Source organism: Diabrotica undecimpunctata, chromosome 1, assembly GCF_040954645.1.
Source record: "Diabrotica undecimpunctata isolate CICGRU chromosome 1, icDiaUnde3, whole genome shotgun sequence".
Lineage (NCBI taxonomy): Eukaryota > Metazoa > Arthropoda > Insecta > Coleoptera > Chrysomelidae > Diabrotica > Diabrotica undecimpunctata.
The window spans coordinates 36,495,149-36,522,067 of record NC_092803.1 but is presented as its reverse complement, the minus strand read 5'-3'; the positions used below and the strand labels follow the sequence as shown (position 1 = coordinate 36,522,067).

At 33.2% G+C, this 26,919-nt stretch overlaps 1 protein-coding gene across 6 annotated transcripts in view; it reads left to right on the top strand.

Moving 5' to 3' along the window:
• LOC140447911 (G protein-activated inward rectifier potassium channel 3-like) overlaps window positions 1-26,919 on the top strand; it is a 145,040-nt gene that overhangs the window by 15,415 nt on the left and 102,706 nt on the right. For 5 of the 6 annotated variants that reach the window (XM_072540854.1, XM_072540846.1, XM_072540863.1 and 2 more), the window contains one exon: window positions 26,290-26,673. In XM_072540854.1, coding sequence (XP_072396955.1) covers window positions 26,369-26,673 — 305 coding nt within the window. In that variant the 5' untranslated portion in view covers window positions 26,290-26,368. Of the gene's footprint in view, window positions 1-4,620; window positions 4,658-26,289; window positions 26,674-26,919 lie in introns of those variants that run through there. The other variant, XM_072540871.1, reaches the window with a different exon arrangement.

Genomic DNA, 26,919 nt, shown 5'->3' with positions numbered 1-26,919 from the left:
ATTTACCTTTACAAATACAAATATGTATGGAAAAATGGCATTTTAGGTACAAACCCCTCAGTCATCCTCAAGTAAGTCTCCTTCTGGATAGTCACTATTAGTATTACTAGTAGGTATGCTTTAAGTTTTGATAAAAATCATGGCAAAATGTAGGAACATTTGACAGTAATGCCAATAGATCGTTATACTTTTGTTGTGATATAAGTATTGGACTTTGTGATACCAGTTGCAAATCTTTTGGCAATGTAAGGTGTCGCCTTCGAAACCTAACAAGGTCAGTTACCTGGTTTTCGTCATGAAAAATACTTTTTAAAAACATAGTTCCAATGCTGTTTTGTTTAACTTGCAGTTAAACACAGTTTGACAGAAGAACTTGTTGTTTGTTAATGTCTCTTTTCTATTAATCAAAGGCGGATTTTAAGATGTTTTGACATCATACAAAGACCTTAAATTTTTAAATTCTTCTAGTTCCATAGTATGTACGGTATATTTCATTGAGGTTTATCTGACTAACGGCTGCCAGTCCCAGGGCGTGTAAATAGAAATGAGAAACACAACCTTACCGACCGTCTAATAGTTGATCTACCACGTAAAACCAAAATCTTGAAAATTTAAAACTTGATATTTTGTATATTTTGTATTGTGTTGTATGTATTGTATATTACAATATACTCGCTATATATCACTACTTCAATACAAAAGAGCCACAAACCGGTAATTGTAAAATTAAGTACATTTACTTTCTAAATATAATAAACACTAGAGACCTAGCCCTGTGCACAAGGCATTACAGCCTGCAAGTCATATACTGCAACTATAAAAATCTCAGTAACTTTTTGTTTGTCTTTTTCTTTTTCTGATCTTGAAAGAATTTTCTCTTTCATCTGGTTTTTATTTCGCTTGTAAACTTGGTTTATCGTCAGCATTATTAGAGAATGTACATTCTTCACACTGGTCTTTCTTGGGCTGACAGGAGATATTAAAGTCTATCACAAAAATGTGATCATGCGTTTGGTGTGGAATATATTGTTTATCCTCAGAAACACATTTATTAACATAATTTCGGTGTAAAGCAGCAATGTTAAGACCGCCTTTTATATATTCGCGTTTAGAACGAGATCTACAATAATGGCTCTCGATTCTCGGAATGGAGTTAATATGATTCCTGACGTCATCGTAGAGATGGATTAATCTGGTGACGATTATTGTGTCTTCCTCTAAGATCTTCATCCTGAATGCCTTTGACAGTACAGTTGTTCTTGGGCTGATAGGAGATATTAAAGTCTATCACAAAAATGTGATCATGCGTTTGGTGTGGAATATATTGTTTATCCTCAGAAACACATTTATTAACATAATTTCGGTGTAAAGCAGCAATGTTAAGACCGCCTTCTATATATTCGCGTTTAGAGCGAGATCCACAATAATGGCTCTCGATTCTCGGAATGGAGTTAATATGATTCCTGACGTCATCGTAGAGATGGATTAATCTGGTGACGATTATTGTGTCTTCCTCTAAGATCTTCATCCTGAATGCCTTTGACAGTACAGTTGTTCTTTTTCACAACAGTTGTGATGGTTTTCCCGGAAATGTCTAGGGTATTCATGAAGAATATTTTGCATACTCTCTTACGTTCAGTACCTAAAGGCAAATGTATGCGTTGTTAAAATTTTTGCGTGTACTGTCAACTCGTATAATATAACAATACTTTGGTACAATATAGACTTTTAATTAAATATCAGAGCTGGGAACAAATTAATTACAATTAAAAATTGAGTATGCACTTTACTCAAAAGTAAATGTAATTAATTTCCCTCTGTAGCTGTGATGTGATCGTTATATTTTCTTTTTCGAGATAAAAATGTGATAACTTTTCACTATGGTATTAAGAAGCCTAAACAAAATTAAAATAAAAATACAATCAGTCCCATTAAAAATAACTGATACGGAAAGCGAATCAAAAAGGATTTTTTGTTTACGGACTGTAAATTCAAGTAAATAATTCATTGTAAAATTCAAGTAAAATTGCTTGCTATTTCTATTATGAACTAATTTGATGAAGAGGAAGACATAGTAAACCATAAAGACTGAGATAGTATAAATATTACATAATACCGGATCATTTAATTTTTAACTATCAACAAAAATGTAATATAATATGATTTACCAATTTAATGGTAATATGATATTCACAGAGATAGCCGCAATAATTTCTTTGTCGATAAAATTGTTTAGATAAGTATTATATTCCAACTGACACAGCAGAGCAGTAAAGTATTATACATAAAGATGGTGTTAAAAATATCTTTGCTTACTTGGTCTACTAGTATTATAAGTTATAGCGTTGGTATTTGATAAAATTACTGTTTACACAACTTGGCAACTCAGCCAATTGATATAATGATAGAAAACTGCAATTTATGTTAGGGTTTGAAAATATTACAGAGTCGTCATGTAGAAATCTACGATTAAGTTAAAAAAATTACCACAGTAGTATGCCGCAGTAGAGCCATCTCTAGGATCAGAAACAAATTAATCGAGGGTGAAGATCAACCTTAAGTTTTTTCTCTTTCGCTCTATCAGCGCATGGACAGTGTCCGCCTCCATGAGGGTATTACTCTTTAGTAGAAACTTCTGGATGATAATTTTTTACTTTTTTAAACAAGTATTAATGCTAACATTTTTATTCTGGCCGTAACATTTGTAAGACCGTAGTATGATTTCTTCGATGTTACTGTCAGAAATGACGGTATCTGCCCATTTTAGTAATGCAGATCTTATTTCATTTCCACTACGAATAGTTTATCAGAACTTTTCTCTATATCAGACTGATCTTCGTTATCACAACTCAAGGCATCTCTAATAATATGCTCTTCATTTAAAACATCATTGCTTGGTGTATTATTTGATTCTGAAATTAAACAAGGCGTATAATATTGGTTGTAAAATATTTAATAATATTGCTAGTCTAAGGTTGGTATTAAATCTATACATTATCCTTTTGAGGTTATGTTTTTTAATAATTTAAAAATAATGAGCAAAACGGTGTAAATGCAGTAGAAGAATTCGCAGAACTTTTTAGTAGGTACTTCAAGAATCTGTCTCCTACGAGAATTATGGTTCATTGTTCTGATTATTAGTAACAAACCACTGTAAACACACCATAAATAGCAAAAGTATTATTATTAGATCACTAACAGTCTACCTCTCATCATAGAGATATGTGCGGCAGTAATTCACATGCGTAGATGGACAAAACATTAAGTCCACATGGTGTTTTATCCCTCTAAGTAAAAATGGACTTGGCGTTCTTTTAAAGGTCACTTTCTTTATCAGCAAATGGTTTAGGACCTAGTGCTCTATTCCTTTAAATAAAGTTATAAAAGTTAATTATTAGTCTGTAAAATTGTCAAAATTGAAAAAATGGACATATTGTTGTAGAATATCCCTCAGAGGTACAGATATAAAAATAAAACTGTGGTTTGACAAAAAACTGTGGTTTGACAATTTTATGTGAATATGGTGTTAAATTGTTTGGAACTGTAATAAAAATCTTCTCAGAATTGTTTTTAGATGTATTTAGACACCCAGGAACAAAACACCACTTAATTGGCTTCATTATCAGTGATTAAATATTTAAAGAACTGGTCACACTTCGTAAATACGTATACAAAACAAGTTGTCGATACGACTGCTGACGTCACACACCGTAGCCTCGCTGCGAGGAGCCGTTTTTCTAGCCTCCATCAGAATTGAAATTAAGAATTGATTTATCTTAAGAAATATATATTTTTAAACAATTTTATGTTTGCTATGTTTTTATATATGTTATAACCTATTGAATTTAACAACATTTAAAAATTAGTGAACATCCCTATTCCTTTGAGGTACATTTCCTAATATTTCGTTAATTTTCAGACGTAGATTATAACGGAATGTTTTTCTATTGTGTTTTCAGTCAACTTTCCATTGGGGATTTGCAAGTGAAAATAGAACCATATCATTTATTCTGCTAGCCTCCAACATACTGAAAAATATTCTGAAAGTCCACCTTCTAGTTTTACGAGAAGTCGCGTAAGAGTAGCTTTTGATCAAATATATCTGTGCCACCCTTTGTTTTATTCTAGGAATGTACAAGGTTTGGTTTTCCAGTCATAGTATTAAGTGATGAATCAGAATGCAAAGTTGATAAAAGTAGTACCACTTTATTTTCCTTTGGAGAGTATGAAACTAGCGTTACGCTTAAAGCCGCGTGTAGCTAAAGGTTAACCGTAAGTAACTCTCCCTTGTACTTTTCTCCTATTCGCCTCTTTATCTTCCGCTTTTCCGGATTTATAAAGTGATATTAGTTAATTGATTAAGATTTTTATTTTTTCCTTATACCTATTTTGGAATGGTTTTATTGCTTTGCTTTATATACTCCGCTTCCATATTTTACTTATAAGACACATTATCGTTTAAATTAAGTTGTATACAAAATGTTTGCATATTCATTTATAGCTCGCAATTCTGTTAGTTATCTTTATTTTAATCCCTATAATCTTTTCTCTTAATGATTTGAACAGCTATATCTTAAAAAAAGACTAGTCAGTGTTAACAGTGACATTGTGAAAATGTGTTCATAAAATGCTTTTTTTAATATTTTTAATTTAATTGGTAAGTAAATGTCAAGAAAAAGATATAAACCTACTTGAAAATGTTGGTGAGTCAATGAATTTAATGATTTCGTAACATTCGTTTGTGACGATTGGTTGGGTACATTAGTTTATGAAGGTAAAGTTTATATTCCTTCGCCATTAAACTATTGTTTTATCTTTTTAAGGTGCTGTACATTTCTGCGTTGACTTTTCCTATCGACTAAAATGTTCGGCTATCCTTATTGGATTATTTTATATCTTATCTAATTAATTTTGCGCTCTTCGCTGATGTGACTGGGTTCACTGTCTCAGTTTAAACTAACACAAGTTAGAAAGGTTTGGTTCATTTGTAGCTGTGAAGTTCTAGCACTTCACCGTTTATATGTTTATGGTTGTTCTTCGTAACCCTTGCAAATATTTTTTATTTCTTCTTTAGTTGAGTCCATGTGGAGTTTTCGATACACCACAGACCACAGAGCATAGACTATATTCCTTGGTATTCGCTTTTGGGTTTTGTGTAGGTAACCAAAATTATAATCAGTAGTACAGCCTCATATTTGTAGAATAGGACCATACTGGCTTGAATATTTGTTTGTATAATAATCTCTTGTTTGTAATTGTAGGTTGTGAGCTTCTTATATTTCAGTTTTAGTTCTTCATTTTTCATATGTTCATGTGATTTTTGGTTGCTACTATGTAGTCATGTATTACGTATGTTTATAGATGTAGCCCTAAGTATTTGCCAGTTTTCTTGTAAGAGACAATCCATTTCATTGTTTAGTATAACTGGGTGACATACTATTGCCAAAGTTATTTTAAAACTGACCTAGAACGTGCTTTTAAAATCCTTAATTGGGATCGTAAAGGGATAAGTGTCGATGAGGAAAGACTGCACCACCTGAGTTTTAGTGGTAGCGTAGTATTGATAGGAGATTAACTAGGCAAAATCAACACCATTTTAGAAGAACTGAAAACATAGAACATCGTATTAAAAATAAATATTCCCAAAACAAAGTACATGATAAACTGGTGCTAAGTAACAACTTAAAAATTCAGCAAGACGAAGTAGAACTTGTTGATACATACATATACCTCGGACACAAAATTATAATAGGCAAGAAAAATCAAATAGGTAAGGCATCATCAAGGATAGCTAATAAATGGGAAACATATGTAGCTCTTAAAAACATAATTTAAAGACGGTAACTTACTGGTTGGAGAGGGTAGTGAGTGGATACTTCTCTGCGATCCCGACAGGGGATAGATCTACTTCAAGAATAGCACAACTGGCCACGCAAGCTCATGGATTTCCCTAGCCCAAACCCAAAGCATTCCTATCTCCACCCTTTCCTCCCCCAACTTCCAAACCAATTCGCCAATACGCACTAGCCAAGAGTGGCGTTTTAATGGCTTAAAACCCCAAAAGTTATTTTCCATGAAAGATGAAACTACTGAACGACCCTCAGTCTCCGGAGGGTCCAACACCCCCAACCAAGGTAGTGGTTGGAATAGGTTTGGAGCAGAGGGTGCTAAGAATCCCCGGAAAAAATCAGGCTACTACAAAGAGCGACAAATTCATATTAAAAATCCACAAGGAAATTAAATTGTTCTGATTTTGAAATTTATAACATAAAAATGGCTGTTGTTACACTTTAAAGCAGCATGTGCAAATATGCTACGTTGCTAGGTATAGTTGCTACGATATAATGACTTAGGACTTTAAAGTTCACACTTTCACAACGCACCTAGTTTCTTACAATATATTAATCTTGGTAACAGTGTCTACTAAATGGGTTTGTTCCATTAAACTTATGTAGAGAACCTGTCATTTTCACTCAGGTTATTCATTAGGGACCTGATGTACATTTACCTCTTGGTTAGGACTTCTAATGGTATCATTATTTGATATTGGTCTACTAGTATCTGTTAAAAATATTTGAACTGTGGATACTCCCTGCAAAATCCCCTAGATATTCTTGATAATCAATCGTCTCTTGACCGAGATTTGTCACCTTTTAACAGATGCTTAAACTATTAGATACTATTTTTATTATATTCTACATATTTGAAGTAGTTTTACTAATTTAACTTTTATTTTTTATCCATTTGCATTTTGAAAACTGCTTCCAATCTGGAGACCGAAAGTAAGATATTTTCAATGTAATCCATAAATTTAATCTTATATAAAAAAATCTATTTTTAAAACAACTCTACATTTTAATCACCTCCGTCATAATACCAGTTACGAAATATATTGAAGGTGTGTTCTTTTTGTTTAGCAGAACAGTGTGCAAATGAATTCCTTGTTAAATAACAAATTAGATAATTTTGGGACTACGTAATGTTTGCAAAATTATCACAGTTATTTAAATTAGTCAAATTTAACAAATGTATTATAATTTAATTATGAGCATTTAACAAATAAACTGATAAGGAATGAAATGACAAATTATTGATATTAATGTAAACATCATTCTATTTTTTGTATAATTGGATAATAGTTGTTTACTATAAACGGAATAAAAGATTTATTATCATGCGCATGCCAAAATTTGCTAAACTAATTTTAGTAGGTAACACAGAAATAATCCATCGAAAATTTAAAAACTTACTCACCAATCATCAAAAACAGTTTCTTCGAAAGATGTTTTGCACTCAATTAGAATGATTGTCAAAGCTTGCATAAATGTATCTTAATTTACAATATAAAATTATTTCAAGACATGCGGATTTTTGGTAACACTAGAAGTAACTCCGGAAGAAACTTTTGACCAAAACACGAACGTAGAAGCTGTCAGGAATAAACTTAGATGTAAAGTTTATATTACATGTGATAATAATTAGAACAACTAACTACTTATACAGGGTGGTACTTAAGTAATTGTACAAAAAGAAACCGTAGATTCTACACTTTAAAATATTACGATTTAAGCCAAATTGCTTTAATAAAATATTGATATTAAGAAAGATACAGGGTGTTAAAGTGGAAATTTAAAATTTTAATTTTCGCTATAACTTTTATGTTTGTGAACATTTATGTATCAAAATTTATAACTGGGTTTTATTGAACATCATAAATTATAATTTGATGCACGCTTTAATGTAGCTGATAGAGGGCGCCACATATGCCACATATGTGGCATACATTTGCACTTAACTTTTTTGCTCTTTAAGTTACTGGTGTTTGTGATATAAAATAATTCAAGATACATTATTTTAACAAAAAAAAGGTATACTTGTTAATAACTTCAAAACTCAACAGTTTTCGAGATAATCGCATTTTACAAATCAACTACATAATTCAGATTTAACGCAATTACTCCAAGCAACGAAAGAAAATTAGACAAAAACATCAATACCTCTGAATTTTGGTATAAAATGCCTTCAATACAGTTAATAGTTAACAAACTATTAATTAAAATAAATATATTAGCAGGATAGAATAGTAGGATTTGACAAAATAACAGAATAAGTGGATTTTACATCAAACATTTTATGTTTTGTATTAAATTAAAGTCATAATCAAAATATTTTATTTATAAACCAAATTAAGAAATAGTTAAACTTAATAACATTAAACTTTTTGTCAAAGAAAGTGTTCGATATGTCCACCATTTTCTTTAATTCATTTGTCAAAACATTCCATAAAAGATCGTCTCATATTAAATAGTATCATTGGTTCTAAAGAAACTGCTGCAGTATTTATAATAAGTATTATAAATACCATACCAAATACCAAATACCAAAAATGGTACCAAACCATACGATATGCATTTTAAACATGAATTTTAAATAAACGTATGGTTTGGAATAATCGGTAATTATTTTTTACGGACATGCGAATTACCTTGAAATTTGAATGGTGAGATTTATTTACATTTTTTATAAAATTATTTTATTGAGTGGTACACCACCACATTATAAAGAAAAGTGCAGTGAGAACATAATTAAATACAACTTTCCTGAACGTTGGATTGTTCGTGGTAGTCATATTCCTTGGTCATGTGGTGACATATTAATACTTTACTTTTACTTAATCAGTAGACCCACTTGTACCTTTCGGTGTTGGGCCGTTTAAAATACAATTCATTAAATTACAATATTTGACAGTCTTCTGAGGTATCCTAGCTCTTAACGAACTTTCTCCATTCCTTCCTATTGGATGCCATCTGTGTTGCTTCCTGCCAAGTCTTACCCTTACTCTGCAGTATCTGCGAGATGTCACTGTTCCATTTTTTAATGGGTCTTCCTCTTCTGTTCTTTCCTATTGGTTTGGCGTCCCACACTCTTTTTACTTGTCTATTATTGTCCATCCGGGTTAGATGTCCGAACCATGCAAATTTTTTCTCTTTGATTGACTCGAGTATGGGTTTGATTTTGAGTCTTTCTCTTATTTCTTCATTTCTGATTCTATCAGTTCTTTTTACTCCTATCGTTCTTCTGAGGTATTTCATCTCTGCTGCCTGAATTCTGCTCTGATGTCTTTTGTTTAATATCCAATTTTCTGCTCCATAAGTCACTGTAGGTCTATATATTGTTTTGTATATTGGCATCTTGGTCTTTATTGATATTTCTTTGTTATTAAGGAATCCTCTATTTAGTGCTTGGAATAGTTTTCCTGTGTTTTCCATTCTGTTGTTAAGATCATCCTCGATGTCTCCTTTGTTGTTGATTACTGTTCCTAAGTATTTGTATGAATTTGTCTGCAGTATTTTTTGTTGGTCTATCATTACTTCTATTTGATCTTCCGTCCCTTGTTTCCTTGATATCTTCATTATTTGAGTCTTCTCTTTGTTTACGTTTAAGTTGTATTTGCTTGCTTCTAGGTTCCATTTCTCTAAGTTGTATTTCAGTTTTTCTGCAGTTTCCGCAATTAATACTATGTCGTCTGCAAATATACACATCTCAGCATTTATCATTTGCATTCTGTTCCAACCGATGCAGTATTTCTTGAATGTTTTCTTACATTCTTTCACTATCTCATCTATTACATTTATGAATAGTATTGGACTGAGACTTCCCCCTTGTCTAACTCCTTGGGTTGTTTCAAATGGTTCTGACTGTACATATTAATATAATTATTTAATTCATAAAATTCCCAAATGAATACTTTATTATTATTTTATGTTTATTATATATACAAGGATTTCCACAGTTTTCACTGTATTCCTTCACTCAACCGTTTTCTCCAATTTTTCCTGTTTAGCCAGTCCCCTTCCTGTACGTTTCTTCTACTCATTGCTTTGTCCACTTCATCTCTGAAGGATCTTCGGGGTCTGTCTCTCTTTCTTCTTCCTATCGGGCTCCACTCTGTTATTCTATTTATCCACCAATTTTGGTCTGCTCTTCTGACATGTCCGTACCAGGTTAACCTCTTCTGTTCGATGTAGTCTATTATGTCGGAGTTCATTCCCATTCTCCTCTTAATCTCCATGTTATTTATTCTATCTCTTCTTGTTACTCTGCAGCTTCTCCTTAGGAATTCCATCTCTGTTGCTCTTATTTTGTTTTTGGTTTTCTTATTTATTGTCCAATTTTCACACCCATACTGAGGATACTTCTTGTCATGGTATTATATATTTTTTTCTTTGTTTTCATGCTGTTGTTCTTATCCCATAGTACCGGGTTCAATTTTCGTATGCAGTCTCTTGTTTGTCCTAGTCTATTTTTTATATCTTCCTCCGTTGTTCCTTTGTTTGATATTATGAAACCTAAATACTTATACTTGTCTGTTCCTTTGATTTGTTTACCTTCGTCTATTTCCAGCTGTTTTATTTCTGTATTCTCCGTTGTTAGGTATTCAGTTTTCTTTCGGTTTATTTCCATCCCATTCTTTGTATATTCCTGCTCCAGTTTTCTCATCATAAAACTGAGGTCATCGTCGTCTTGTGCGATCACTATTTGGTCGTCGGCAAAACTTAGCGTATATAGATATTCGTTCCTTACTGGTGTACCCATTCCTTCGCACTTTCTTTTCCATGGTTTCAGCGTTTTTTCCAGGAATATTTTGAACAGGGTGGGGGATGTGGAGTAACCCTGTAGTAGTCCCTTTGTCGTCTTAAATGAACTGCATATTCTATTGCCCGTTTTGATAGCTACTTCGTTATTCTTGTAGAGTGCTTTTACCGCGTTTATTAATCTTCGTGGAACTTCGATGTCTTCCATTGCTTCCCATAGCTTGGTTCTAGGTATTGAGTCATATGCCTTCTTAAGATCAACAAAAGCCAGATGGACGGATCTATTTTTGGGCATTCTTTTTTCTATTAGTTGTTCGACCATGTAAATGTGATCTAAACATGCTTTCCCCGCTGTGAAACCTGCCTGGTCTTCTCCGATTTTATCTTGTATATATATTTCTAATTTTTCCTTTATGGTTTTTCCATACAGTCTACCTATAGACGATATAATGCTGATTCCCCGATAGTTTTCGCAGTTTTTTCTATTTCCTTTCTTGTATATTGATGTCATATATGCTTGGGTCCATTCTGCCGGTAAGTCTTCTCCATTCAGTGCTCTCTCAAACATTTTATGTATCATACGGAATAACTTTTCCGATCCGTTTTTTATCAATTCATTTGGTATTCCGCCAGGACCTTCTGCTTTTTTGTTCTTTAGAGTTTTGATCGTTCTTTTTACCTGATCTAGGCTTAATTCGATTTCGTCATGTGTGTACATTTCTATTCCGTCTATTTCTGATTCTTTGAATTCGGGGCGGTCTTCGGTTAGCAATTTTTTATAGTATTCTTGCCATTCGTTTTCTTTGATTTAACCGATCTTGATTTTCTCTGTCTTATTTCTTTGGAGCGACTTTAAGATGCGCCATGACTCTGAATTTCTCGTTCCTCCTATGTGCTGTTCTATCTCTGTGCATGTTTTTTCCCATCTTTCATTTTTTTCATTTGCCACTTTTCTTTTCACTTCTTTATTTTTTTTCCTGTATAGTTCCAAGTCCTCATAGTTTTTTGTGTTCAGGTATTTTATATAAAGTTTTTTTTTCTCTTTTATGCTTGTTAGTGGGTCTTCGGTTAATTTCGTAGTTTGGTGGGTGTATTTTTGGTCCACTTCTCCAAGAGCTTCTAGGGCTGCTGTCTTCATGCAGGTTTTTATGTGTTCATATTTTTGTTCTAATGATTCATACCGAAACTCTTCTAGCTTTTGGTCCAATCTTCGCTTATATAGGTCTTTTATTGAGTCTTCTTCTAATAAATTGATTTTGAATTTCTTTTCTTGTGTTGAGCACGTATTGACAGGTGTAGCCGGAGCCGTAACTTGGTCAGACTCTCCCTGGGTCGGTTTCTGTTGGGTCCATATGAAGGGGAATTCCATCCAAGCGATTACTAGTTTGTGATCTGTGCCGCATTTTGCTTATAATACTTATTATAAATACTGTGACAGTTTCTTTAGAACCAATGATGCTATTTAATATGAGACTATCTTTTATGGAATGTTTTGACAAATGAATTAAAGGAAATGGTGGACAGATCGAACACTTACTTTGACAAAAAGTTTAATGTTATTAAGTTTAACTATTTCTTAATTTGGTTTATAAATAAAATATTTTGATTATTACTTTAATTTAATACAAAACGTAAAATGTTTGATGTAAAATCCAATTATTCTGTTATTTTGTCAAAACCTATTATTCTATCCTACTAATATATTTATTTTAATTAATATTTTGTTAACTATTAACTGTATTGAAGGCATTTTATACCAAAATTCAGAGGTATTGATGTTTTTGTCTAATTTTCTTTCGTTGCTTGGAGTAATTGCGTTAAATCTGAATTATGTAGTTGATTTGTAAACATGCGATTATCTCGAAAACTGTTGAGTTATGAAGTTATTAACAAGTATACCTTTTTTTTGTTAAAATAATGTATCTTTATTATTTTATATCACAAACACCGGTAACTTAAAGAGCAAAAAAGTTAAGTGCAAATGTATGCCACATATGTGGCATATGTTCAATAGTACCCAGTTATAAATTTTGATACATAAATGTTCACATTGATACATAAAAGTTATAGCGAAAATTAAAATTTTAAATTTCCACTTTAACACCCTGTACCTTTCTTAATATCAATATTTTATTAAAGCAATTTGGCTTAAATCGTAATATTTTAAAGTGTAGAATCTATGGTTTATTTTTGTACAATTACTTAAGGACCACCCTGTATAAGTACTTAGTTACTCATGTTAAAATCAATATCATTTTATTTTTTTCATAACTAATTTTTTAATAGATGTTATCCTCTGATTACTGAAATTAACTTACTATACCTAATACGGACCATCTCGAGTATTTTATAATTTTAAATGTTTTTTTTTTTTATCTATTTATGATTTAGTGTTGCAGAATCAGATATCTCTATTAGAAAGGCGTGTTTAAGTTAAAAAAGATAGGCAACTTCCTTCAAACATGATAGGAAACCTTAACACTGTGCCCGATGACTCTTGCTTAGAATTACCAAAAGAACAATGAAAAAGATCTTCTAGAATAGTAAGAGGTTCTTACTAACCAACACTAGATTAGTTTCCTGCCAAAATAACAGGAAAAGAAAAAAATATGAGGTATTTACCCACTTGGTATTCCAACATAAAATAGTTGGAATATAGTCCAACAAAATATTCTGCTTTCTGTTTTTTGTGCAGATGTTTTGGCATTAATGATAGTATTAAGACTGGATTAATAGAGACTGCGTTTATTTCCATTAGATTTTCATCCTGAAATAAACCTACAGGACGATTTAAAATGCATTAAAATACAAGTTGTCATCAATTTAGCATCGAAACTTGAAGAGTTATAACGCGAATAAGTCCGTAGATCTTCAAATCCAAAAGAAAAATAGGCTGAACTGAAAACCAGAGAGAAGCAGCCACAAAAAATTCAGATTAAAGCAAGAAACTAATTGATATAATTATAGTTCTAGTAAAAGGTGGAAAACCTCTATGTCATCATGATGAAACGGAAGAAAGCCACGAGAAATGATTGTTATTTTAAATTGTACAAGTTCGTGAAAATATAACCTTTAATTTAAAGCATACTTGGAATCGGCCCCAAAAAACTCCATTTATCTTTGCAACTACATTCCCAATGATATTTTACGTTCTGTCAAAAATATAAGTGATATTCAGAAGAAAGTGAAAGGGGAGCATATTTCTGTGATTATGGACTAGACTTCTGATGTCATTCGCCATGAGCAGATTGCTATTGTTTTTAGATACATCCCTATAGGTATTACGTTTCCAGTAGAAAGACTGGTAGCATTAAAACGTTTCAATTTAATTGATGCAGAAACCATTTTTGAAGAACAAATTCAACTTTGCATGATATGAATGCTTCGTGGGATTATGTTGAAGCATTATACTTTGATGGAGCTTCAGCGATGGCAGGAAACTTTACTGGTGTATAGAAAAGTTATAAAGAGAAAAATATTAAAATTTTTTATATTTAACATTGATAGCCACGCTTGCGCTAATCATATTGAAAATTCAAAGATTTTCGATTTGTTGGTGTAACACAATGGTTATTTATATATTCAAGGTTTAGTATTGGTGTATTTATATATTAAAAGCAGTCCAAAAACGCACGCTGTTTTTAAAGACATTGTGAAGGTCACAAATAATAAGTTAAAAACTTCACCAATACCGAAGAGACTTCATGTTTACCATTACCTGCAATACTTTCATCCTATAGCATCCAGTAAGCCTTTTTTATCTGTACTGTCGTAAATGGTAAGGTTTAAGATATATAGCTTTAAGGAATAGAAACTTTTAACATGGGTCAAAAGGGGTGTTGTCGAACACTTCTGCAGATCTATCATAGTTACCTTTGTTTTAGAATAAAAAAGCCATTTATCTTCTTTTTTAATAGTGTAACGAGAACTAGCATCATTTAGGTAGTCATCAATTATTATAACAGAGTGTTCTAGCGGGAGGCTTGAAGCCTAAATTAAATTGTGTGGTGAATATGTGTCGGTATAATCACAATTTTGCTATTGCAGACTTTGGTACGTTTTTTGTAACCACATTCAATTCACTTTCTAGGTTTTGCCTCTTAGAATTATTTCTACTATAATGGCTTTCATAGGTTGGGAAAAGTCATATATGTTGACGAACAAATTCCTTTATTGCTTCTGGCAGTTTATTATAAGGCTCGTGTTTTCCACGCAAATCTGGTTAGACAAAATCTCCAACTTTACATTTTCTTAAAGCAGTTTTCACCACAGTCTCCAATATACCTAGTGTGTTTAGAAAGAAGATTTTACATACTTTTAAGGTAATACCATCGACTTTAATCGTGTAGCGAATAGACTGTTTTCTTCTGTTTGCACGAGTGCTATCGGAGGAAATTTTTCTTTTAATTCGCATAGATTTAACACTGGCCAAAACAAATTGTCGTTTCACATTCCATGTTTTCATCGTGTTCCTTTCTCTTTCTCTCTCTCTCTCTCTCTCTCCAATGGCGCTACAGCCCAAATCGGGCCTTGGCCTCCTTCAAACTATGCCTCCAACCTTGTCGATCCCGCGCCGATCTTCTCCAGGTTCTCACGTCTAGCAAATTTTGCGCATCCGCTGCCACTTCATCCTCCCATCCTTTCCGTGGGCTTCCTTTTGGTCTTGCGCCCTGCATTTTACTATCTAGGGCTCTTTTCGGCAATCTTTCTGTCTCCATTCTTACTACATGACCAGCCCAGCGAAGTCTCTGAAGTTTAACGAATTCTGAGATCGGTGTCTCTTTGAACAGTTGGTAGAGTTCATGGTTATACCTGGATCTCCATATTCTGTTTCCATTAATAGGTCCAAATATCTTTCTTAAGACTTTTCTTTCGCAGACTTCCAGTTTTCTTTTTGTCTCTTCTCATCGTGTTCCAATAATTTCTAAATGTTTTGTTACGCTGATGCTCAGTAATTTTTATAGTGCATTGTTTTCTACAGAGAACACAACCTGGACTCATTTGTTTTTTACTAACTCTTGCCATATTTTATTAAGTCAGTTTTTCCTTTCAAGGTAGCCTTTTTATGTTTAGTTGATTTCCAAGCAATTTTATTTTTTAAGTTTTTCCGTGGAACGATCATTGGTTTCTTGGGTCAAACTTCCATATTCTGTACTTTCTTTGTCGTAATTTTCGTCAGTGTTAATCTCTAAATCATTTATTGAAGCTGGGTCCGAACCTGGTGGTGTTATGTCCTTGTGACCTTGAAGTCAAGGTCGTCATCGCATGAATTTGCGAATGGATAAACATGATCTGAGAAATCAGAGGCACACTCATGATGTTCAAGTTTGATGGATAACGGTTTTCCTACATCCGCATTGTTTGTTTCCACTGTTGTGGAAATTCATTACATTTCAATGCATTCCACTGTTGTTTACTTGTAGAGGTTTTGCCACATTCTAAAAAAATGCAGCTTTAATGATAAAGTCGTAACTCCAACAATGTTTTCAACAGCGTTAAATAGTAAGTAATTATGAAAATAAAACATAAGGAAAATAAACATTTTCGCAACATTGTAAACTAGTTTTAAAGTATTACAGAGAAAAACAAACGTTTCAGTTAGAAATGTGGATTAAGAAAAAGGTTTGCGACAACCTTAACCAAACTTTGTTTTTATCAAAACAAACATGCTACATTTTAAGTTACCAGTAAAAAGCGTACACTTTCCATCAACATTTAAGATTTTACTATGTTCCTAAGCAATTCGTACCAATTCTTTTCCTCTTGAACCCACATTTTTAGACGTCAACAAAACAATCGTGTTATGGACGTGCGACTATCTACCACTGATTAAGTACTGTCGTATCAAGCACGCACCAAACAATATTTCTGTGGACATACGACGTTTTACTCCGCAACACATAGAAGTTAAGACTTATTCTTAACGTCATAACTAGGCAACTATTCACGCAACAGTTACCATCTTTTGGCACAACATAGAATGGATTCTATGAATGAGAAAAATGATATTAACTCATTTTATCAAAAAGTGGAGAATAGGCCATTTACCTATAGCATATAGATATTATAAAGACGGGATACCAAACGAATTACTGAAATATTGTGGAGCAGCAATGACAGAACAATTACCAACATTAATAGAATTATAAAACATAATAAAATACCGGAAGAATGGAGAAAGGGGAAACTAATTCTACTATTCGAAAAAATAGATAAAAAAACAGCCAGAAAACTACAGAGGTATCAACTTGTTAAATACTACCCTAAAACTTGCAACTAAAATTTTACAAGTACTACTAAATCAGAGGATAAGTTTAGCAGATGAACAACAGGGTTTTCGTAGTGGAAGATCGTGTACAGGTGCAATATTCGTTATAAAGCAAATTACTGAGAAATTACTAGAGTATAATAGACCAGCATTTCTGTGTGTGATTGACCTAAAGAAAGCGTTTGACAGAGTAAGACTCAAAGATGTAATCCATCTTCTGTATAATAGAGAAAACATCTATCAAAACAACAAACTGGAAGTCAGAATAGTGCTCTTTAATTTAAACATGGATGAAATCATCAAAAGCGTCAACAAAGGAAGAGGACACAGAATGGGGAACAAAGAAATAAAAGTACGCTGTTACGCAGACGACGCAATATTCATAGCCCAAGCGCAAAGACTGGTCCAAAGATTTAACATAAGAGCAAAAGAATTTAATATGACAATCTCATCTCAGAAAACTAAAAAAAGAGTAGTCAGCAAAGAACCAAGCTGATGTAAAATAGAAATTGATGGCATCAGTATTGAACAAGTAATGGAAATAAAGTACCTGGGAATTACACTGTCCAGCTATGGAGACAGGTCAAGTACAAAAATAAAGAGACTGGCAGGATGCCTTAATAACACTGAGATAAAGTCAAGAATTTATAAAGACAGTGTAAGACCAATAATGGCAGATGCCTCAGAGACAAGACTCAACACAGCCACAACGCAAAGGCTACTGGAAACTGCAGAGATGAGAGTACTGAGAAGAATTACAGGAAAAAGGCTGAGGGATCGAAAGAGAAGTAAAGACATTAGAAGAAAATGTAACGTACAGTGTATAAATAAATAGACACATAATAGAAAAAAAGGATGGAATAACCACATAAGCAGAATGGAGAAGATTTGTGTTGTCAAAATAGCAAGAGATAAGTCACCAATCGGCTAAAGAAGTATCGAGCGACCGCGCAAAAGACCCAAAAGACGCACCTTCCATAGAGGTATTAATCCGCCAATGAACAAACGGAATTGCTTATAAAGAGGAAGAAGAAGAAGAAGAATATATAGATATTATTCAAATAATGTTATCATTCACATATGGAGCTTTGTAAACAGCCCTTCAACGGCACATATGGCACTATTTTCTCCTAAAACTTTTCATCCTTTCACACTTCGATGAATACAAATTTTTAAGTACTTTGATTCATAAGTGCCTACTCTAGCGAACAATTTGACAATTTGCTGATACAAGAGTAGTAAAATCCTTGTTACCTTCACCATACCCTATCAACCTGCAGTTATTTTTTCATTATTTTTCCAAAATCCTACAGTCACTCTGTATAAAATCATTTCTTATTTATAATTGTTTTCGATTATTATTGATATGCTGTACATATATAGACTATATGGGCAATGAATAACTAAATACATATGTAGATTATAATCTGCACGTGATATCTAGTCGGTAACATCAATACGGCAAAGAAATGAAAAAGTGTCATGTACAGCCATGTAACTCGTTTATCTATAACCCAGATAGCATTTAAAGTGTCAATTTATTTGAATAAGGAGCTTGTAGTAACTTCTTTCTCAAAAATATTTTAATTACTAACCTTAACACCAGATGTTTAGCTGGTTGGGTATTTTATTTGCAACTAGTTTGCCAAGTTTGTCGTTTATAATATAACCGATAAATAGTGGAATAACTGTCTCAAACTTGTAACAGTAGATACCAATAAAGGTGAAGAAAAATAGACGACTAGTATTTTCTATGTTCTTGAACAAGCAGAAAAAATCAAGCTTATAAAAATGTATAAAACTTTATTTTATTTATTTTTCTTTAACTACTCAGGGTTATTAACATTACAAGATACAAAAAGTAATAAAAACACATACACAATATACATAAACATCTACAATATATAAATTACAGACAAACAAAATGTTTTTTGTTATTTTACAAATATAGTCGCATCAAGCGCTGATGTTATTAGCAATATACATACATTATACATGAGATACTTGACTTATACAGGGTGTTTCAAAAAGGTATGTCATAAATTAAATCACGCATTCCTGGGACAAAAATAATTTGATTGAATCCAACTTACCTAGTACAAAAGTGTACACAAAAAAAGTTACAGCCCTTTGAAGGTACAAAATAAAAATTGTTTTTTTGCATTATCTGCTAAACTACTTGACATTTTGTAATAAAAATGGACACGTTACTTTCTTGTTCTGAAAGTATTTTTCATCAAGAAGAAACAACAAAATCTAAGCGCACAGAAAAATTTTAAGGGGGTGTGCAGCTCTTCAGCCCCCAACCTTTGGATACGTTTAAATCAAATGAATTTTGTGGCATCATTAGTTTAACACATTATTTTTAAAAACATTTTGCCTCATAACTTTTTTCAAAAAAACAGTTTTTATTGAGTTACGGCCCTTTTCATTAACCTTCAAAAAATTACGAGGAACTAAATAAATGGCTTAAATGAATTAACAAGTACAAAAAATGACTATAACCTCTATAAATATGATATTACAATAAATGTTCAAAATGACCCCCATTTTGTTCAATACACATTCGGTATCGTTTTAATAAGGAAAACCGAATGCGTTGAAAAATCATATTTTTCTGACGAAATTGATTTGGAGCTTCAATTAGTCTAACCCTCAATTGTTGTTCGTCCTCTATTGTTACAGAATACACTTTCTCTTTCATAAACCCCCAAAAGCAAAAGTCCATGGGGTTAAGACCGGGACTTCTGGGTGGCCAAGAAATAGGTGCGTCACGACCCCTTCCAATCCACCGACCAGGATACTGCCTGCAAAGGTATTCCCGGACTTCATTACTGTAATGCGGTGGAGCGCCATCTTGTAGAAACCACATATTTTGCCTTATTACAATATTCACTTCTTCCAAATATACTTGTAAATTGTTTGCCAAGAACTGCAAATAATTATCACTATTTAAATTGTTGGGAAGAAATACTGGGCCTATTAGATTGTTATCCACAATTCCTGCCCAAACATTAACTTTGAAAGTCCTTTGGTGATGAGTCGTTTTTTTGGCGTGAGGATTTTCGTCGGCCCAAATGTGCTTGTTATGATGGTTTGTTATTCCATTTTTATTGAAGGTAGTCTCATCAGTGAACAAAATATTTCTAATAAAATTAACATTTTGATTGTTTTCCATTAACAACCAATCGCAAAATCCAATCCTTTAAGGATAATCTTCAACCAATAACTATTGAACTCTTGTTGAGTGATAGTGTTTAAGCAGCTAATTCTTCAAACGCCTCCAAACTCTTACGTGAGGAACATTTAGTTCAGCAGCTATTACCCTTGTACTTGTTCCAGGGACTTCTTCAATGATTTCTAAAATGTCTTCATCAGTTGCATCCATTATTGGACGACCACTATTGCCAGCAACTTGCGGTTGGAATGTATTCGTTTCCCATAAACGACGATCAATGGTCATATATAATCGTCTATCGGGTGTATTTCGATTGGGGTATTTTAATGCATAACGCCTTGCGGCTGCTGCACTATTTCCTTGACATTCACCTACGATATACCCGATAGTTTATTGAAATCATAATTTAATCTGATCCAACTTACCCAAAGTTAAATGCATATCTGCCATTTCTGGAAATGTGTAGGCCATTGTAATATCAAAATTTTTATTATTAATCTTATTCACACAATAAATGATAGCTTCAAATTATTGACTATTATTGATGGAACTGTTCGTAATTATTATATCCGTAGAAACTAATTGTAATTTTATGGCCAACTAGGAAAAAACTAGTTTTTCGAAAAAGTGATTAAAAAAGTTTTAAAAATATTGTGTTAAACTAATAATGCCACAAAATTCATTTGATTTGAACGTACTCAAAAGTTTGGGGGGATTTAGGGCTGCACACCCCCCTTAAAATTTTTCCGTGCGCTTAGATTTTGTTGTTTCTTTTGTATGAAAAATGCTTTCAGAACAGGAAAGTAACGTGTCCATTTTTATTACAAAATGTCAAGTAGTTTAGGAGATAAAATACAAATAAACAATTTTTATTTTGTAACTTCAAAGGGCTGTAACTTTTTTTGTGTACACTTTTGTACTAAGGTAAGTTGGATTCAATCAATTTATTTTTGTCCCTGGAATGCCTGATTTAATTTATGACATACCTTTTTAAAACACCCTGTATATAAATATTAAATTTTGTTAAGGATATTAATGTTAGCCCTAGACTCCAGCACAGATCAGAGGTAATGTAAGTCGATAAAATCTCACCAGCTCTGGGGGTCATGTAAGATGCCCCCATTTTTAGTTTTTAATAATTAACGAAGTTAACAGTCTATTGCATTTACCTTTGTAAATTCCATTGGGATTGTTTTTGTTACTGATGTCCTTCCAATGTTTTTCTGTGGCCAAACAATGTTTTTAACAACTTTTTATTAAACTGATGATGGAATGATTCAATTCCGAAAAGATCTTCTTTAAAATAAAAGTTTTAAGCTTTTAATAAGCATTTTTTTATACCTTGATACACAGGAACACCACGTGCTTTGTATTCAACAGGTATGCTAGCCACTCCTGGATATCTCCACTTAATGGTTTTGTTCCAGTTTCACTTTTAATAATATTAATGTCTTTAAGGAACTTTACTAAATGTTCAATTTTACATTTTTCTCCTAAGATTTCATATGTTGATCCGAAGATGTGGTTGATTGGTGTGTCCCCTGCAACTGGTATCTTAAACACTCTACAAGGACATGCTTAACACTGAGTGGAAAATTACAGTTGTCACATAAAGTGGGATTAGTGTGACCAATTATAAGCCCATGGGTGTCGGGTATGTCCTAGCCGAAGTCGAGTAACAACGACTTAATGAGCTCTATTGGGAATTTGATATTTCCACGGTTTTACATGTGTTTTCGCTACGCGAATTTTTAAAGTTGAACTGTCCCATTGGTTTTGCCACAAATTTTAGACATTCACTTCAACAAATGATTTAGTACCAAATTTCTCACTTCCCTCGCGGTTTTACTGTTTCTTGCTTGTTATCCAATGAGATCCGCTTTTTCATTTCCTTGAAGGCCAATGTGTGAAGGGACCTATAGAAATTGTTCAGTTTGGTTGCTGTTTTGTATAGCAGCTAGTTCTTTTTTAATAAGGGGAGCGATTGGATGTGTTGTGTAAAATTGGTTAATCGTATTGATGGAACTAAAGGAATCGGTAATTATAAGGGCATTGGATATATTAGTAGAGTTAATATGTATGAGAGCTTGGTAGATGGCATATAGCTCGCCAGTATGTATACAGCTTAAGGATGGTAGTTTATACACAAGTGTAATAATTGGAGTAACGACAGTAGCCCCAATTCCAGTAGATGTTTTAGAGGCGTCTGTGTATACGTGATAAAAGTTAAAAAAATTTGTAAGTTTGTTGATGAAAGTATTTTTTATTAAGGAGTAGTGAGTATCGTTCTTTCTAAAGATATTTAAGGATGTGTAGTGTTGAGGAATGCTTATTATCCAAGGGAGAGAAATTCTTATGAAGTTGGAATAAGAATTTGGTATAAGAATTTGTAAAGCAATGAGAGTTTGCCTAACTCTTTCGTATAGTGGAGGTTTCACATTCCTATTTTCGGTATACAAGTTTTTAAAGCGATCAGTGAATATGTGTGAATAAGCGCATCCTTCTATGTTTAAATGCTGGCTCTCCAGTTTCTGCTTGCAAACTTTCTATTGGGCTGGTCCGGAACGCTCCTGTGGCTACTCTTAATGTCGCAGTTTAAATAATGTGTAACAGCGTAATTTAGGATTTCATCATCATCATAAGTGGCTCGACAATCCGTTGTGGATCTTGGCCTGCTCACAAAGAAGTCGCCACTCCTATCGATTCCTGGCAACTTCCCTCCATCTTCTAACCCCTAGAATCTGTAGGTCTTCTTCCACATCATCAATCCATCTCATTCGTGGTCGTCCTCTGCTTCTTGTGCCCTCTGGTTTTGAAAATGTTAATCTCTTCGTGTATTCGTGATCTGACATCCTAGCAATGTGTCCAGCCCATCTAAGTCTCTGCACTTTAACGAATTTCACAATATCTGGATCGGTGTATAACTGATACAGTTCAAAGTTGTATCTTCGACGCCATAGCCCATTTTCATTTACGGCCCCAAAAATCTTTCTAAGAATTTTTCTCTCAAAAATACCAAGAAGTCTTTTATCATTTTGAGATAAGATCCACGTTTCAGCCCCATATATCAAAACTGGTCTTATTAAGGTCCTGTATATATTAAGCTTTAGTGCACGTTTTATATTTTTATTTTTTAAATGTCTCTGGAGGAAGTGAACAGTTCTATTTACTATTGCTATGCGTCTTTTTATTTCGTCGCTTGTCGTGTTTGTTGCGTTTACTAGCTATCCAAGATATGTAAATTCTTTGGCTTGCTCAAAGGTATGGTTGTTAAAATTTAGGATTTGGTTATATAATTTTAGTAGTGGTTTAATCGGATCACGTTTACTTGAAAATAACAAACACTTTGATTTGCTGAGCACCCGTTCTGTCATAAGTGCTTTATTAACGATTAAAAAACAATGTTTTAAAATAAAATAGGTCCAAAATACTTATCGAAAACCATTAAGTTTACAGGAAAACTACAAAACATTTACTTTGTTCACAATGATCCAAACAATTTAAAAAAAAATTGTTCGGGCGAATTTTTTTTATTTATATGTAAAAAAATTGTTTAAAAAAATTTTAACAAATTTTTTCTTGGGTAACCTATTGAAGCGTATTTTGAGGTATCTCATGAAAGTGATTATGTAAAAAATCTCACTGGATTATTTTTCCGAACGGACCCGAGCTTTTTGCCTTGTCTAATAAAATGCTACTCACAATTATGATTTATATCACAGATAAGCACATTAACTATATTGGTTTCAGTGATATATTTTTTAAATAAATAGGTGGTAATATTTTTTTATAAATAAAGTTTTTGAAAAAAAAATACTAATTCAGGAGACGACTTATATCAGTACTCTCTATAGAAGGTTGTCTCTCCATCTTTTGCGCGGTCGTCCGATACTTCTTCTGCCGATTGGTCTCTTGCTATTTTGACGACACGGGTCTCCTCCATTGGCGTATGTGGTTATTCCATTCTTTTTTCTATTTTGTGTCCATTCATTAAGGAGGAAATTAAAAATGTATGTAAACAGCTAAAGAGGAACAAAGCACCCGGACCAGGGGATATACCTGGAGAATTGTTTAACTACGGAACGAACAAATTGTACGAATGTCTTCGACAACTATTTCAAGAATGCATAAACACAAGCGAAATCCCTACGGAATGGAAGATATCATAAATCAGTACTATACATATAAAGGGTAATAAAAATAGTTGTGAAAATTACCGAGGAATAGCTGTAACCAGATCTATGAGTCGAATATATGGAAAGGTTTTAAAGAACCGTATCGAGAGAGAATACAGAGAATACTTAGATTATGAAGCAGAAGAACAAGCAGGATTTCGTACTAGTCGATCCATTATTGATCACATGTTCTCCTTAACCCAGATAATAGAAAAAAAGATAGCACGGAATCAAGAGATTCATATGTTGTGAATATGACCTACGGAAAGCCTACGACAGCGTTCCACTGAAGAAGCTGTGGCAATCAACTATTAATATAGAATTAATAAAAGCCGTCAAAGTGCTATACAACCAATCAATAATAAAAATAAAAGTAGGAACATAAATAACAACAGGATTTATAACAGCATAAGGATTAAAGCAAGGATGTTGTCTGTCCCCCACTTTATTTAAAATATACCATGAAAGTGCTTTAAAAAGATGGAAAAAAATGCAGGACAATGGGTATACCGCTCACTAACACTATGGTATATACGCTCAACTGTGCAGACGAACAAGTAATAATGGCTCAAGATTATGACGATTTAAACTATATGGCACGAAAATTAATTGAAGAGTATGATATATGGGGTCTAGAAGTAAATAAAAAGAAAACCGAATACCTGTACATTGGAGTAGAACAAAAAGGTCTCATATTAGACGATAAAGCCACGATAAAGCACTGCTGTGACTACAAATATCTAGGTATCACTATTTCACAAGATGGAACATTAGACAAAGCCATAAGAGAGAGAAATACGTCAGGGAGAAAAGCCATCACAATGTTAAACAGCATTTTATGGGACCAATCCATCAGTAAAGAAAATAAAAAGAGGTTATATGAGACTATAGTAAAAAGTATCACTTTATACAGCTGTGAGGTATGGCCACTGAAAGAAAGAAAACTGGCAACGCTGAAAGCGACGGAAATAGATTTTTGGAGATGAGCTGCAGGAAGATCTAGAAGAGAAAGAATTACCAACGAACACATTAGAGAAATAATGGGAATCAAACGAACAATCACAGATGACCTAACAACAAAACAACTTATCTGGTTCGGACACATACAAAGAATGGATGACAAATAAATATCAAAAGTTGGAGCGAAGGAATAAATAAAGAACTGATGTGGCTATGTGGGTGTTTCGCCATATAGTGTTATTGAGGCATCCTGCCAGTCTATTTGCTTTTTGTACTTGATCTCACACTTCTTTTTCCATGTCTCCATAGCTAGACAGTGTAATTCCCAGGTATGTTATTTCCATTACTTCTTTAATACTGATGCCATCAATTGCTATTTTACATCTGGTTGGTTCTTCGCTGACTATTATTGTTTTAGTTTTCTGAGATGAGATTGTCACATTAAATTCTTTTGCTCTTATGTTAAATACCTAGATCATTTTTTGCAGACTATCTTCGTCTTCGGCTCTCAATATTGCATCGTTTGCGTAACAGAGTATTTTGATTTCTTTGTTTCCCATTCTGTGTCCTCTCCCTTTGTTAACGCTTTTCATGATTTCATCCATGACCAAATTGGAGAGCATGGGGCTCAATGAATTCCCTTGTCTTATTCCGCTGCCTATTTCTATAGGATTACTGTGAACCACAATTACTTTCGCCAATTTTTGCATTAAAATCTTACATGATTATCGTTATATCTCTATATTTTTTTAAGTGTAGTATCTTTTCGAATTCATTGCAAAACATTTTATTGGCTCGTTGGCTATTTATACGCTTAGTATGCCCCACGTTCTACTTAGTAAGTTAAAAACAGAAGGGGTTTTAAATATGCAGATAACAAGACTGGGATTTTTGATATATATTTGTTTTGTTTATCGTTCTTACTCGACGAAAAAAATACAAAAATGATGGTGATCTCTAAACAAGGTTGATGGTTTTAGTATTACAAGATACATATATTAGATACCACGATAATACGTTCAGAAATTGGTATTTAATACAAATTAAAGTAATATTTTTTTGACGTTTTATTATATGGATATAATGCAAAGTAATAGGTCCTTTTTATTGCAGACAACTTTTTCAAATGAAACCGTTAGAACAGCATCTGCTAGTGTTCTCCACCCCAACTAATAGATGAGCCATTGTCACCATGCATACTACAGCACCATCTGAACCTTCTGAAAAACTCTTCTATCATCCCAGTCTCATAGACGAGCTGGAAGAGCTGCGAAGTCTCTACGATGAGCCGAAGTTCAAAATAGCTAACGAACCACTACCACAACTCTATCGAAATGGCCAAAATTTCTTGTCGACGCCTAGTGCTCCCAATCTCAATAGGATACACACCTACTCTAGCCTTACTAAACTGTCGCACGCGCCCAGCCTTGGAAGGGTCTCTACAGCCAACAGCTCGTTGTATTATGCACCTGGGTCGGTCAGGCAAGAAAGTGTTCGGTATGTATATTTCATTTATTTAAAAAGTATAAGAACTCGCTTTTCGTGAGTGAAAAGTATATAATGTTAAGAAATCAGGTTTGTGTATTGGCTACTATCGATATGGCTCTTTGTTGTCTCATTTTGGTGATTGTTTACTTTTATCTTTATAAAAAAATTACCTGCTTTTCTTATATTTCTTGTTGCAATTAATTAATGTGATCTCGTTTATATTGATTTATCCCCCTTGCCCATTATACTGTGATT